This window comes from Phoxinus phoxinus, assembly GCF_949152265.1.
Source record: "Phoxinus phoxinus genome assembly, chromosome: 6".
Taxonomy (NCBI): Eukaryota; Metazoa; Chordata; class Actinopteri; order Cypriniformes; family Leuciscidae; genus Phoxinus; species Phoxinus phoxinus.
Genome location: NC_136881.1, coordinates 29,746,150 through 29,762,261, shown reverse-complemented (window position 1 = coordinate 29,762,261; position 16,112 = coordinate 29,746,150). Strand labels below are relative to the sequence as shown.

At 37.0% G+C, this 16,112-nt stretch overlaps 1 protein-coding gene across 4 annotated transcripts; it reads right to left on the bottom strand.

Annotated features, from left to right (window-relative positions):
- Window positions 1-391: 391 nt before the first annotated feature.
- Window positions 392-15,103, bottom strand: vwa10.2 (von Willebrand factor A domain containing 10, tandem duplicate 2). Of its 4 annotated transcripts, none has more exons than XM_079616521.1 (17): window positions 14,984-15,103; window positions 14,678-14,896; window positions 14,067-14,360; window positions 13,198-13,291; window positions 12,980-13,108; window positions 8,853-9,039; window positions 6,682-6,851; window positions 6,041-6,153; window positions 5,580-5,696; window positions 5,250-5,462; window positions 4,713-4,845; window positions 4,446-4,601; window positions 4,123-4,209; window positions 1,709-1,980; window positions 1,272-1,565; window positions 772-1,071; window positions 392-708 (listed from the first exon to the last, which is right to left on the bottom strand). In XM_079616521.1, the coding sequence occupies exons 2-17, from the start codon at window positions 14,873-14,875 to the stop codon at window positions 595-597; spliced, it is 2,871 nt and encodes a 956-aa protein (XP_079472647.1). In that variant the 5' UTR covers window positions 14,876-14,896; window positions 14,984-15,103; the 3' UTR covers window positions 392-594. The 4 variants fall into 4 exon arrangements, with proteins under 4 accessions (XP_079472647.1, XP_079472646.1, XP_079472645.1 ...); XM_079616520.1 differs by having other exon boundaries at window positions 15,061-15,096; XM_079616519.1 differs by having other exon boundaries at window positions 401-1,071; window positions 14,984-15,102.
- Window positions 15,104-16,112: the final 1,009 nt, after the last annotated feature.

Sequence of the window (16,112 nt, the reverse complement as noted above, 5' to 3'; positions counted from 1 at the left end):
ATGAAGGTATTTTAACATGCACATCCCCAGTTGGAGATGTTCCCCGCGTCAGTGCCTCAGCAGCGCATTCAAAACGAGCATAAAAATTGTTCAAGTCATCTGGGAAGGAAGCAGAGCTTGTTATAAACACCACTACATAGTTTGTAAAGAACTTTCAGTTAAAAATGTTCACTTATGTGGCACCAGTCTATCAACATTTTAATTATCTTTAAAGTATTTATTTAGCAGTATCAGACAGGATGTAACTGAACTCAGTCTAACACTTAAAACCTAATAAGTACAGGTTACAGCTGAGCTCTCCCTTTTTTATATAAATCATTTCTGAATAATAATTTCTTAACTTCATACTATATAATTGTACTATATCATATTAAAAAAAAGAAAGTGAAGACTTTGTTTTCTGTAATAATTTTTAATGATTATTGCCCACAAAAAAAGGAATTAGAAAAAGACAATTTATATTACAAACAATTTTATCCAACACCTAAGCATTTTCACATGATTTAGAAATTGATTAATGTACGTATTTCAGAGGCATGATATGCTTATCTCATTATATAACTGAAGTTTCAACTCAACGAAAGTTTCTCCTATTCACATTAAAACAACAATTAAGTTGCAGAGCAAAACAGACATTGAGAAAGACACAAAGTAGCCTCTATTGGGTGTGGTTATGACCGTGGAAGGCTTATTAGTGATTGTTGAAGGCTTATTAGTGATTGTTGAAGGCTTATTAGTGATTGTTGAGGGCTCAACTGTGGTTACAGTTACACTCTTTATAGAAGTGAAACATGTGCCCACATTTCCCACCATGTCCACAACTACCAGCTCTACTTCCTGAGAACAACAGGAGGCATTGTAAGACGCCACAGTCACATTTGTGCCATCCTCACTTATCACAATGCTTAAACTGAGAGAGCCGTTCCCACGATTGAAAGACACACCGGATATGCCTGTACCATTCCCGTCCGTCAAGTTGGCAGAGAGTTCCCATGATGCCGTGCTGCATTCCACAGGACAGTCAGCATTGATGCTCACTACCTGACAGACAGGGCTAAAAATATCAGTCACCTGCCAAAATAAAAATAGTTGAGGTTAATCAGAGTCAATGAAGGGATCAAATGCTAATACAATTTGCACCCAAACAATGAGTCACAAAGAAAGCTATTCTATTCAATGGAGATCAGTTACAGTACAATGAAGATGCAACAAAAGTCAAACTGATGATATATATTAATAATGTCTACTCTAGCCGCTTTCATAACAGCTACCTTAGTCATGACACTGAACCGCAGTGCCATGTAATTCGAGTCACTGGACTCTGGATCTTCTGCTTCAATAGTGAGTGTGACATCCGTCCCTGACTGTGTGTTGGGGGGTGCGGTCAGTGTTACAGTTCCCTGAGCGCTTCCCTCTGTCCCCACGTTCAGAGAGCTGGGGAAAGACACGCTGAAGCCGCGGTCAGTCCGGGCTCGGATAGTGAAGTTGCTCCCTGTAGCATTATTCACCAATGTAAAGCTGAGATCAAATGGAATTCCAGGCTCTATGGTGCTATTTGGTTGGGCCTGAGAAGGGAAAGGGTTAATATGGTTAGAAATATTGTCAATGTATTTTGCATATATTTAATTGAATATTCTGTGCTGCTCATGCTAAACTTATATACAAATCATGTCAATGTTTTTTTGCTGAACTATCCCCTTAAGCTCACCGTGATGGTAACTCTAGAGCCTTTTTGCTGTGTGGGTGATTGTCTCTGGAATTGACTAGGCAAAGATCGAGTTGAGTGATTTAACAGTCCTTTAAGTTGGACCACAAATGCCCCCACTGGGATTCTGTCTACATTCACCAGGAAGTCTGTCGCTCCCACTGCTTTGATGGTTCCATTAACAACATCAGATCCTGAAGCTTCAACTAGAAGCACATCAGTCACTGTGACCGAATCTCCTCCGGTCACAGAGACAAACAAAGTAGCATTCCGACCTGATCAGCAATCAAAGAAAAAAAAAAAATTCATTCACATTGATGACACTAAAATATAAAAATGAAAATAGTTCTTCATGTTTATACACTCCTGTTCAAAAGTTTGGGGTCAGAAAGATTTAAAATAATAATAATAATAATACTTTTATTCAGCAAGGACAGAGTAAAAACATTTATAATGAACTCTCAATCAAAGAATCCTGAAAAAAATGATAATGAAATCCAAAAAAATATTAAGCAGCACAAATCCAGCGTAGCGTCAGTTCTGGCAGGTGTTAGTCAAGCTCGCATCAGCTGACTCTCAGCCGATCCATGTTGTCCACCTAGGAATACGACGCCCGCTATGGTGTCCCCCAATAGATCCCATACACTGTTAAATTGGCTACAGCAACACACTTGTTGCAATGTGTCCTTGCTTGCTCAAGCTGGGGTGATGCTTCCCCCATTAGATTGGATCTATAGTGCTCAACATAATATTATGGCACTAACATCAGGATGTATTAAAGGGGTGGTTGATTGCGATTTTACTTTTTTCATTTTAAATAGTGTGTAATGGTGCTGTTGGTGCATGAACAGTATCTGCAAAGTTGCTGTGCTGAAAGTTCAACGTAAGCAGAGATATCGTCTTTTAAAAATCAGGAAGTTTAATGCCTACAAAAACGGCTCGAATGGGACTACAACGAGATACTTCCCGGGTTTTATACGTAACTAACCCATACATTTACATCAACCATCCCTCCGGAATATGCAAAAAAGGGGGCATGGCCATATTTCTGCGGCTTCGTGGAAGAGGAAGAATTATGGTGGAGAGCTGTAGCCATGCCGTCTAAAGTGTGTTATTTTCACCCAGCTGTCAGGTCTTCTGTTTTCGGCTTCCTACGGACGCTGTAGTCCGTCAACAATGGCTAAAACTTCTGTTTGATTATGTTCCTGAAAATTACAATCGTAATTTAGCTCTACGGAAGACAGCTTCCAGAATCTCCACGAATTCAATGCCGGATTAAACAAGAAACTGTTTCTAAAACATGGAGCAGTTCCAACTTTAAAACCAGAAGCAGCAGTTGTTGGGCCACAACCTGTAAGTAAGACTTAATAATTTTAAATGTATTTTCATGTATAATTTCAGACGTAATGTTTTAGTTTTATCAAGGACGTAAACAAATACCAGCGCTGGCGTTAGTAGCTATTTCGTGTGTCTATGACAAACGCGTACAAACATTTTGGACCTGAATTTGTAATTATGTACTAATTTTGTAAATGTATTTTCCATGTATACTTTGACGTAATTTTTCGATTTGATCAAGAACGTAAACCAATGCCAACGCTAGTTTGTTTATAGTAGCCAGTTAGTTCGATGCTATTTTGTGTGTATAATAAGACAAAGAATTATATGTAAAAAAATTATATGTAATCGCAACAGCAAACTTCAACTGCGGTATTACTCAGTCTTTTATTCAGTTATATTAAATGTTTAATCAGGAGAAAACCGTAGCTTAAAAGCTAACAAGCAGCAGTAGCATTTTCAAGTAACAGCGTATCGAAATTATTATATAATAATAGTAGAATAGAATAGAATAATAATAATTTAAAAAATGTACCATTCAGAAACGTTTTGTAAGAGCCGTGTTTGGGGAGGTTCTGCTTGACTCTCTTCATTGCCGCTTTCTGGGTCTGATTCTGGCTCAAACTGACGGCAGTATTGACACCATTATTTACATTTGACCGGAGCACATGCAACTTTAGCCCGTAAAGGTAATGGGCGTGAAGTTTCCGGACAACGTGCACTACGCAGTTTAGCCAATTACAACACACCGGCCCAACTAACCAATCTGAGCCCATTGCCTGTTTCTGAGGGAGTGGTTTCATAGAATCAGGAAGTCAACTGGTCGTTCAAATGACAGAGGAGAAAGCGGCTTACAATAAAGGGGAAATTTATGAAAAATAAGGCTTAAAAAGAAAAGAAAAGATGAAGACATGTTATATTGCACCCCATAAACACAATCATGCAAAGAAAAAAAGCAGTAAACCACCCCTTTAACCATTCTTATCAGCATCAGTCAAAAAAAAAAGGCATCAAGAATTTCGCTGTCAGTTTGTGTTGGGGGATATTGGCATATGACTGTAAAAAAGATAATATCATACCGATGAATGGACGATTGGCTTTCGGTATGATGTCACCTCCCTCTGACTGCTCCACAAAGTTAAAGAGAAAGTTCACAGAGCTCTGACCTGTAGTCACAATTAAAATATAGTGAAGTAGCACTTCTCTGCACTGCAATAGCACTATTGCAAGATGCAGCATTATTGCATCTTCCAAATCAAAACATTTTACTAATTTTCTTTTCAAAACCATTTCAAATATATTCATGATTAAACATAAATCTAATTATAATAATAATAATCCATTTGAAACAAAATTTCTCAATCTCAATGGTTTACATATCTGGCAGATTAAAACCCCTTACCAGTGACTTTAAGGCTGTAGAAGCTTGCAGAGTCAATGCTGATCTTCCATTCCATCCCTGTCTGGTTGTCAGAGTTTAGATTTATTCTCCTTAAATTCCCAACAGTCAGGATGCTACCCAGAGGACCATCTGCCACTGAATCTGACTGAGACACACCTGAAAGGCAGGAGAAGCATAACTTATTTTTAACAATGATAATGGCATCTGGATTTGGAAAATAAAACCCTCATATCATCAACACACAATGTCCGAGGTGCGTTGGCTCACCTGTAGGGCTGTAGATGGTGAAGACGGGAGAGTCTCCGGTGACATACACAGTCACATTGGACAGAGATGGATCCAACACAAAAGAAAAGTTTTCTGCAATGGCTGGACTTCTCACAACCTGAAAAACAGTCACCTTCAAGAAACACAGAGATGTTATCAATGTTGCAGTATTTCACAGCAAAATTCCAGTCACCAAATTGAAACAAATAAAAATCTCACTTTTTCCGATACCTAGTCTGAGTCAGATAGGCTACTGAAACTTTCATTTTTGGTACTTGCCGATAACTGTATTTTCACTGCATTTTTTATATTTTTAATATATTGGGTAGAGAAAGCAAAAGAATATGAATCAGAGCTGTTCAATTTTAGAGATGTTCCAGCAAAGCTCAGTGCTAAGGATTGAGTCAGTGGTTCAAATGTTTAGATACCAGATATCACAATTCTCTATTCCAATACTGGTACCGATGCTGGTATTGGTATCAGTGCATCCATATATATATATATATACAGTATACATTAGTCATTGTCAGAACATACCAGGGCTGAGGTAGATGCATCCGTAATGACTGCAGTGGCCTGAGACAGTGAAGCCCTTGGGACCTCTATGGTCTGTCCACCTGACATTTGAGCCAGGTCTCTGTACAGCTGTATCATGTCTAAAGTAGGAATTATTCTTGAATTAAACTGTTGAGATTGTGAGACATCCCGTCTTCTACGGAATGATAAGGCGTCGGTCAACATGAAAGTGACCTGGAGGGCAGAGATAAATTGCAGAGAGCAGATTGAAATCCCCAAAAATGTCAGTTTACAATTCAACAACACATTAAATTAGCAGCAATGACGTAGAAGTGTTCTGCGGGCACTCACTGTTGACTTGGTGCGTTCTATCATGGCCTGAACTGCGCTTTTTAATTGAAAGTCCTTTGCTGAAGCATCGGTGAAAACAAAAATGTCTGAAGACGGAGGAGCACCTGCTAGTGCCAACTGGAGACCAATGAGGGAAGAAAGAACAAAACAAGATAAGAGGACCTTGAGATTATTATAATTTCTCATTCTGGCTTTATCTCAGCAAAAGCTCAACCCAGTTGTGATATTCACAATAATTATATCAGTAATATAATCTTATATACTGTTTCAGTGTGAATATGAGTGTTTTTCTCAGTTTATATCAAGGTTTACAAAACTCTCCAAAAGGCATTAATGTACACACACACACACACACACACACACACACACACACACACACACACACACACACACACACACTCACACACACACACACACACACACACACACACACACACACACACACACACACACACACACACCAGCAGTCCTGACAGGCACATCTCTGGAATGTCTCCTCCACCAAATGCTGTGAGGGAATTGATTCTCGCTTTGAAAATATCTGCATCTGCAGTCCTTGTCAGAGGTCCAAAATCTGTATGAAACAAACACATCACAGAACACTACAGCAACAATAATGTTTTAAATAATTTAAATTGAATAATGTACACATTTAAAAATAATAATCTAACAGAAATATGTATATATCTATACATAATTTACTTTCACTAACTATTGTTCGGCTGTCATTCAGATCCTCTGTAAACATCACACTTGTATTGATGATAGCAGATATGTACTTTTAATATATTCCATAAAAAGATAATCACTCACAGATCCATCCATTTTCACTTGATGCAAATGCCTCAATGAATGTTTGATGCATTCAGGCTTATTTGAGCACACACATAATGGGCAGGCATTCATGTTGACTGCGTGATCAGCCAATCACAGCATTACCACGCCACAGTGAGACAGTAAGTGCATATAAGCTATCATACAAATTTGTAGTCAATCCCATATTTCTTTTTTTTTTTACTGTTGATTATTTTGTCATTCAAATTCCCTTTGTTGTGGAAAAAAAACGGGATAATATAGACATCTAAATACACAATATGACTACCTGGATCATTAAATGGGACTAGAATATATTCTGAAGGTTCCTCTGATGTTCCTCTCCTGCTGTCTATGATACTGAAGGACACTCTCTTGGCTTCTTCAATGTCATCAGACATACTGCCTGTGGTGTCAATCACAAAAGCCAGAACTGAGGTCTGACTCAGGCCCATCAATCTGAGAGAAAGAAAGAAACAAATAAGACTGGCAGTATAAATTTGTGACTCTAGGGGCGCTATATATAAATAACTTTGTGTATAGCATCAGCAAAAATAGGAATGAAATATCCCCCGAAGAGAGGCAAGAGAGCAGAAAAGGACTCAGTCGACAGGGCGACCATCAGATAAGATGGTTTTATTGCTGTTAAAAATGTGGTCATGTGGTCAAGACTGAGGCCATAGGAAAGACCTACAGCCCTTAAAAAAGACTTTCCTGCATTAATTTATAGACGAACTGATCTATAAATGAACATGCATCCCAGGACATTGTGTGTGATAAGTTTATGTCTTGTATACTGTCTCTTGCATTTATATTTATTGTACTGTATGCATGCTTTATGAGTGTCTCCTATCTAATTAATCCTCATTTAATGACTCACACTTTAATGTACATCGCCTTATCGTAGAATGCAGTGTGTGTTTGTTATATATCTATCTGAGTATAAATGGACACAAACGGCAAGGCCCACTTGAGACAGAGTCATAAATCCTCCCGACAGAGGAATTTCCCGGTTGGAAATCCCACCTTTTTTTATTGGTCGAGCCAACCCTGAGAGGTGGGACCTTTCTCAGGCTTTAAATTGCTGTTACACAAGCCTCTCTTGGCCTTCTCGATACTTTCGCATAGCTGTCCTGCGTGGCCACTGGAAGTGAGGTATAATTTATTTATTTATTTGTACGTACGTTTGTTCTCTAAATCACATATACGCACATTTGAGAAATAGTATGATCAAATGTTGAACAGTTTCTACACAACATTTTATAAATGAGGCATGCATTCTTCATTCATCATTTTTTTAAAGTATACCCCGGGTGAAAAAAAATATATGCAAAGTATACTTGCAGCCAGACTAATTTACTTCAAGTGTGTTAATGATCAGTTAACTTGAAGTGTGCTATTTTGGAACAACAAATTTTGAACTAAGTTTTTTTTAGTTGTAATTAAATCATATAAAGCATAACTTTAAGTGTATTTAGTGTACTTTTGTGTACTAAATTGGAACAACTTCAAGGATAGTATACTTTAAGTATATGCCTGTTTAGAGACTAATTACATGCTTGATTAGTGATATTAAAGTGTAGGCTACTTTATTTGTGTTATAAGTACAGTACAAATTGTGACACTGGATCACAAAACCAGTCACAAGTTGCACGGGTATATTTGTGGCAATAGCCAACAACACATTGTATAGGTCAAAATGATCGATTTTTCTTTTATGCCAAAAATCATTAGGATATTAAGTAAAGATCATGTTCCATGAAGATATCTTGTAAATTTCCTACAGTAAATATATAAAATATATATTTTTGTGAGTGAATGCAGCACAATCGCAGACAGATGACTCAAACTCAGGTCTCCCGAATCACAACGGCACTATATTAGCGCTATATGTATGCTATGTATACTATAATGTATTTTGAAAGTATACTTTCAATGCATTGTTACAATGATCATTTCCAGCACACAGTTAAAATATACCTAAAATATATGTTTAATAGTGCAAATAAATAAACACTTTTAAAAAATAAACAGAATTTTCACTTCAAGTATATTTTTTATAAAATATATTGTTAGAAATTAATCTAAAGTACAATTATTTTAAGTGTATATTATATTAAGTGTGGTAAAAGTGGTATTGTGAAAATAGGTAAAAACATGATGCTAATATACTTTTAATATATTTAAAGATAGTAAACATTTTGTTAGTATATCTGCAATGTACTATTGAAAAAGGGAATATATTTCAAATACAATAAAGTATACTTTTTTTCACTTGGGTAAAGTTAAAAAATCTAGCTCAATTTTATGTAGAAATGGTGCATCGCCTTCTTACTTTGACCAAAGTACTTGAACGCACCTTGTAAATATGAACTTTCCAGAAGGACTTCAATGTTTTTATTTATTCATTATTAGCTAAAGAAGAGCTCAAAGAGTGGTGTAAAAGGAAGGTATATGTACCGAAGAAAGTCTGGGTTGCCTGTGGCCAGTCGGATGTCTTGCAGCAGTTCCATAGTAGCATTGATGGCCATTTCAGCGGCACGCTGATGAAGGAAGCCGTGACTTGAGCTGATGTCATCCTTGTTGATACCTCCGGTGGGGTCTGTACTGCTGGTCCTGTCAAGAAAGCCGCCATGGCTACATTTGCCTGAAAGAAAATTATGTCAGCATATAGCTTTGTAGTTTCAATTTCAAACATCCTGTGGACTGTGATGACAGGCCTATACAGAGGAGTTATAATTGAAAGGCAGATCAACAACACTCAAAAAAATTATTCAGGGGCTTAGTAAATATCACAGTAATAATTAACTTTATTAACTTAATAAAATCTCTGAATATCATTTACTTGATTGTTTGAGTTGAACATACCAAAATAATTGACTATAGTTAACTAACAGTTAACAATTTACAGTTATATCTGTTTTTTTCACTAAAAAGATTTAGTATTTGACTAACCAATTATTTATTTTAAATAAACTTAATATATAATTAATGTTCTATCAAAATATTTGAGAATGAAGAATTAAACAGATCTGTTTCTAGAACCACAAAAAAGACTTAATTCAAGTCAATATTATTAAAATGTTAACACACACTTAAGAAATTGAGTAGCCTAAGTTTACTCCGCTTCCGGCTCATGGGACCTTATTTCGGAAAAAATATGTATGGTAGTCAATGGCGAGAGACAACTTATCTTTTTATTCCGTCCGAACTGTGCCCTGAACTATGATGTTTGTCAATTTAAAAGATATTTATGAAAGTCAAGAAAGTCGCAGTTTGTCATAAAACAGAAAAGTAACATTTAGTTTGATGTGAAAATCTCTCGTCTCGCACTATACGTCACCGTTGCTCGTATGTGTATGTTTTAAATTGACAAACATCATATGTGTAATTCAGGGCACAATTCAAACGAGATCAAAATATTTGTTGTCTCAGTCTCGCCATTGACTAGCCTACCATACAATATTTTTCAGAAATAAGGTCACATGGTGGTCAACCGGAAGGGGAGGGACTTAGGCTCACCCCTCCCCCACCCTCTGATGTGACGACAACTCAACGGTTGAGTGTCGGCAGGTTGTTTGAACAAGTCTCCAGAAGAACTAGTCCTCTTTTCTCCTCTGCGTTGCAGAATTTCTCATTTCCTCTGTGAAATTCAGGTTTGTGTATGTTTTATTTTTGCTATAAAATCATTATTGTGCTTTAAATAATTTTATTTAATGCAAAACAATAACATTCAGAGGTGTAATGTGACACCTAAACGAGATCGTCTTTTCGCGTGATTGAAAACGCCTTGCATGATAAAACACACGACTTTATTCCTAATGATAATGATTATAATTAATTTGGATGATAAAATGTCCTCAGAACTGTGCACTGTTTGTTTATTGGCAGGTTGTGGAGTCAGTCGTGTCGCAGCATCTTTCGGATATGAGTGAAACGACGGCGTTCTGAAGTCCGAAGTTCACCCGCAGAGGCAGTGCATCTCCGGCACGAGAACCAGCGCTGATACGGTGGATAATGAATAACAGACCAGTGATTACTCTTGAATTATGCTACCTGAAAGTTGAAATGTTTCATTTTTACTTCTAAAATGTTTGTTAAATGTAGGCAATATTGTATAGGCCTACATGTTAAAACAGTGTAAAATATGCTGTATTGCTGTAGGCTAACGTAGACTTTCCGGACACTTTGCACAGTAAAAAGTCCCATAAGATATCAATCCGCGGAAAGATAAACCTGATTGGCTCGTCTGTCTATGGGGACATACCTTCCACACGTTCCCAAATTTGATTGACACATTTTTGGACTAATCATTTTGGAGAAATCTTGAAAAACTGCCGGGAGACGCAGTTTCCGGATTACAGTGAGGACTCACGGTGTTCCGGACGGCTGAAATTTTTTACTCACTGTGTTTCGGACAGATAAGGAGGAGTCATTTCTAATATAAAATACATACATTTTAACCACTATAAGTTGGTAAAATAATGATATTAATATTTATATGTTGTATATGTATTATTTATAAGCGTCTATACACTCTTTTAATCGACGATTGCTCATGTGAAGCACATGCGTCGATAACATTATATTCTAACGTTAACGAGGTGTTTTAACGAGGGTGCAGTGATTCATGTCTGACAAAGTGCCTAATTGAACATGTATATCCCTTAAAAAAGTACAAATATTTGCAAATTGTAACTCATAATTATTTTATAAGACCATAAGAATGTTTTTTTGTGTCATTTTCTGGTGGGTGATCATGTTTTAAGAGCCGATGTATTCTCCCCTCTTCATTTTGACCTGCCGGAAAACCCTCCCCCCGACATTTTCTGAACAGTCATTGGTGTACGTTAGAAACTCACGTTGATTTCTTTGAAACGATTGGCTCTGGAAACATTGGTCGGAATCGAAAGAGGATGAGGCAAAGATGACACGGATATATATAGATGCCGTGACCTGAAAGTGTTTATTTATAGAATTTGCGGGAAAAGGTCAAGTGTCCGGAATGTCAGTGTCAACATCAGTGATGTTTGTTGTTCCTGTTCCCGAGTATTGTTGTCCTGTCTAGTTTCTAGTGTTTAAGTTAGTCTGTTAAATAAAGCGTGTGCTGCATTTGGATCCTGCCTCTTCTCTGCTTCAGCCGCACCGGCGTTACAGAGAAGAGGCAGGATCCAAATGCAGCACACGCTTTATTTAACAGACTAACTTATACACTAGAAACTAGACAGGACAACGATACTCAGGAACAACCAACATCAACATCAACGTTTACCGTTAAACATTAAACAAGAACTCACAAGGACAGGGCAGAAACACAGGTCTTACAGTTTTTTCCAACTGCTTACACACGTTTTTAAAACTATGTCTCCTTTTTTCAAAACTCTACACACAATTCCCAAAACGCCACACACAAAATGCAAATTGCCTCACATCTCCTTCAAAATGTAACACTGCATTCAAAATGCCATAAACACGCGTCAGAATGAAACATTTGCATCAAATGGCAAACACTTCTTTCATAATAGTACATTTTTGGATATATCATGCAAACACTGTTGTTCTAAATCTAAAGCTCTTTGGTCTTTCATTCTTATATCTACATTTCAATGTAACGTTCTACAGTGACAGTAATCTGCTGAGAGGGGTAACAAGTACACTGTAAACCTTATGAATTATCTACACTGGAAACACCAATGCAATGTAGAAACAGAAAATATGTATCAGGCCAAACATTACAGTTGTATACAGTAGCATACAACACAACCATAAACATATGTAAACCAAAAGTATATTCTTTAGAATACAGTAAAAACACAATTGTGTTTGTGGCGTCTCTGTTCAAAACAGGTAATCTGACCTTTGACCTATTTATAGGCCTATACTACAGTAAAGCAGTGATTGGTTAGTGATCAGCAAATACTGTAGTGTTTGCACATGTGAGGAGTGTGTGTATGGCCTGGTGAATAAGTGTAGCATTTTGATTGGTTGTGTTTGGAAAAGGAAACCAAGTCACTTCCCATTATATTTTTGTGTATTAGGTCGAGAATTGTGTGTAGTGTTTTGAAAAAAGTATTTTATGCAATTGAAAACTTAGTCAAAGGCTGAGAAATAGCTTATGGTTTTGGAGATTTGGTGTGCAGTTTTGCATTTTGAGTGAGAGGTTTCAAAAATCGTGTGACATGAAAAGATTTTGTGTGTAAGCAGTTGGAAAAAACTGTAAATAATCAGAGACAAACGAGCTAAACAGGATAACAAGGGAGCGTGGGAAATGAGAGACACCTGGGATAACTAATAGACAAGACAGGGAAACACCAAACATGACACTCATAAATATTGTTTTTTAAATGTTTAAATGTTAAATGAATTCTTCTACTCAATTTCATATGTTAATGTACCAGATGCAGTTACTCAGATTTACTCTTTTTTTTTTACTTGCATTTGCATTTACTCAATTCATACAGTCTATTTCATTGATTTCACAGGTTTAAAATTTACTTTGTGTAAAAAATTTTCACCAAAAAAATGGAGTAAATCATAGTTAAACTTTTTAGAGTGTAGCCTATACATGGGATGCTAAGCTTCCTTACCCACAGGTTTTGCAGAGAAGACAATGTTGAAATATCCTGAGGTTAGTTTCTTTTGCAGCAATATTTCTGGGAGAATGTTATCTCTACAGTCTTTCCCATTGCAGCTTTTGCATGTTGGTGTGCTGCGGTCTGTACATACAGATAAAAGATAAGAATGTGAAACTAGTTTCTAAACCCTCGGGGAATTGTAGAATGAGGGTAATTGTATTTTGTCATACCTGCTAGATTGTCGAGAAGAAGCTCACGTCTGATCAGGGGGCTGAAAGGAGCAGTGCTTCCCAGTTCCACCCAGTTACTGTGGCTATAGAAATCCTGCACACAAACAAATCAAATATTACAAATAATACTGTCCAAAGTTCTAATAGTATGTATACACTTTGTGGTTGTCAAACATAGTGGAACATGCACATACAGTTTTGCGGTGGTTAAACTAAACCTGTATTGACTTAAAAAGCTCTGTCATCATGTTTGCAGATGTTACTTGGTTTAACTTTGCTTTCTATGCAATGAAATTCAAATATTTTCATTCAAACAAGTGTCCAAAATTGTTCAAATATGCTTGGTTGAGTAAAAAAAAAGTTTTTTACATTAATTTTACCAGGAAGTCCCTTTGAGATTGATGATAGCCTACAACATATAGCCTACAACTCTGATTTAAACAGAGGTATTTTACAAGAAACAATCGCATGTCTCCTTTACTGCATTCTTTATGGTTATCTTAAATTCATAATTAGATACAAGTATGCTCAAAAATCGAATCGCTAATTGTTTTATGACCAAGGTTAAAAATAGGAAAATGCCGTTTTCCTCCAGATCAGTCAAAACCCAGGGTACATTAAAAAACAAGGAACGCAACGGGTAACTACCAGAGATAAAACAAAGAAGGTTAAAGAGGTAATAAGAGAAGAGAAAGCATCAGCACCTCACTGTAAATGGTGCTAGCAACGACATGGGTTTAATTCCCTGGGAATGCATGAACTGATAACATGAATGTAAGTCACTTTTGATATATATATTTTTGGATGTAACGCAAATATACTGTATATCTGGTATAAAGCCAGCATGACAAAAAAAAAAGAAAGATTACCTGTAGAGTATGACATACAGCCCCCAGTGTGATTCGACCAGAGATAAAGCTCCCCTTCTGCACACTGGCCTTTACTGTAGCCATGCCACTAGTGATGAGGTCCCGGCCCTCACCGAAAGCCTCATTATCTATGTGACGCGCCGCACTCAGAGCAAACACTGCATCTATGGCTGCATTGCTTAGATACATCTCTATTATCGCTGAATAAAAACTCAGTGAAGAGATGGCAGAAGATGAATCAGGAGAAGTTGCGCAGGCTTGTTGGACAGCAGATACAGTCAGTCTGTTGTTTATCTGGAGGTGAGGTGTAGAAAGAGGAGAATAATATTATTATTATTAAAAACATAAATCAAATTACCTCTGTTATTCAGTTGTCTATTCAGGTTTCAAGTCAGTGTAGCATAACTTGAGACTTAGCAACTTAGCAAAACCCAGTAGTTTCAATATTCACATTTGAGGTATGTTGTAAATCAAAATATAAAAAGTCTATTCAAGGAATGTTAATCAGAGACCCTTTTTTACTCATTAATAGTTTGCGTGACTATAAAATGCTAATATCTTCCTGGTTCTAAAAACAATTCAGTTGGTTCACTCTCATGTTCTTTTCTTACAGCCAGTGTAAAGGGTCGTCCCTGGGCAGTGGCTATGTCACGGCACACTTCTGCTGTCTTGCGGAGGATGGCGATCTGAGTGATTTCTCGATGCGTGATGGAGTCATCCTTAAAAAGAGGCTTGAATGCTGCCGCCTGGGGGGGTTGAAACAGGGTCCCCCAGAGAAGAAATATAGCCACCACAACCAGTGAAACCATTACTGTCCACAATAATAGGTGCTGTGGGAAAATTCAGTCTTCTGTCAAATCTTGATGAAACATTTCACTAAACACTATTGCAAATAAAGTTAACTTAGATATATTTACCTGGAAATGTCCTCATAAAATAGTACATATTACTCAATCAGAGAAAAATTGTAAATAAAGTTAAAATAGAGAAATACCTTGAAGTATCGCAGACTTTGTGTCACTGTGTATACTGTAACTTATGCACAACCTCTGTCAGTGTATTTATACACCTTTAAAGGATGAATGTGACCGTCACACATATTATATGACGTAAATAAGGGATTGCATAAATGAGTAAACCTTATCGCAATTGTGTGTGTGTGTTACTAAGAAAATCAGTAGGAAACAATGCTTACTTCCTTGTTAACCATTGTTGATTGTGCCTTTTTCAAATCCAATCTTACCTTGCCTCTGTTACCTTGACAATTATTAATGGCCTAAGTACATGTTACAAAATAATATTGCAAACTTATTAAACTTGAAAATGTAATTTTAAATTATTCTGCCTGATTCATTGTTATGATTAGAATGCTTTAAACTTCCCCATTTCCCCATTACGTCAAAGATCACAATCATACACATAATTGAAGAATTTATCACGCAAGTTTCTCAACGCGCTTAAATCACGCTTCACAACATGTGGACATTTACGTCAAGCGTGAATTCTTGACAGTTTTCTAGCAAATATGGTGACAGATGAATGATTCGGATAAGACATTTTTTAGCATGAGATTCCAGCCAGTCCTGTTCTCTTTATTGTACGCCAAATGAGTCAGATTACTGAGACTCGCACCCTTTGTCTTTAATGGCTCTTGGATCCCCTGTCCCACTCTCTGAACAGGATTAGGATTACGACTGGTAGCACTCTAGAGCGGATTCCTATACCTGGATACTTCATTAGCATGCTTTGTTTAAGGTCATCACCAAAATGCTTTGTCTTCACTTGTAATGACTTCAAATGTGTATAAAACTACAGTGTATAGCTTCCACAGTTAGACTTGATGACTGCAGCAACAGCTCTTGTTCTCAATTAAGAATCGTGCTGAAGATACAACCGAGTCTCCTCGTCTTCACTTCTGAGTTTCTAAGACAGTTCTCCCAAAATGTATTATAACTGATAATCACTCATGTGACAGGAGTTCATGTCTGAGGAAATGTTATTTTTAGCCTTGTGAGATCTTCATATTACAGTTTTTTCCAACTGCTT

Coding starts and splice junctions, on each gene's coding strand:
- vwa10.2 (XM_079616519.1), bottom strand. CDS start 14,875: ATGGTTTCACTGGTTGTGGTGGCTATATTTCTTCTCTGGGGGACCCTG. Junction 6,852..8,852: donor GGCAACCCAGACTTTCTTCG/GTACATATACCT, acceptor TCTTTCTCTCAG/ATTGATGGGCCTGAGTCAGA. Junction 4,602..4,712: donor CACCATCTACAGCCCTACAG/GTGAGCCAACGC, acceptor CCTGCCTTTCAG/GTGTGTCTCAGTCAGATTCA.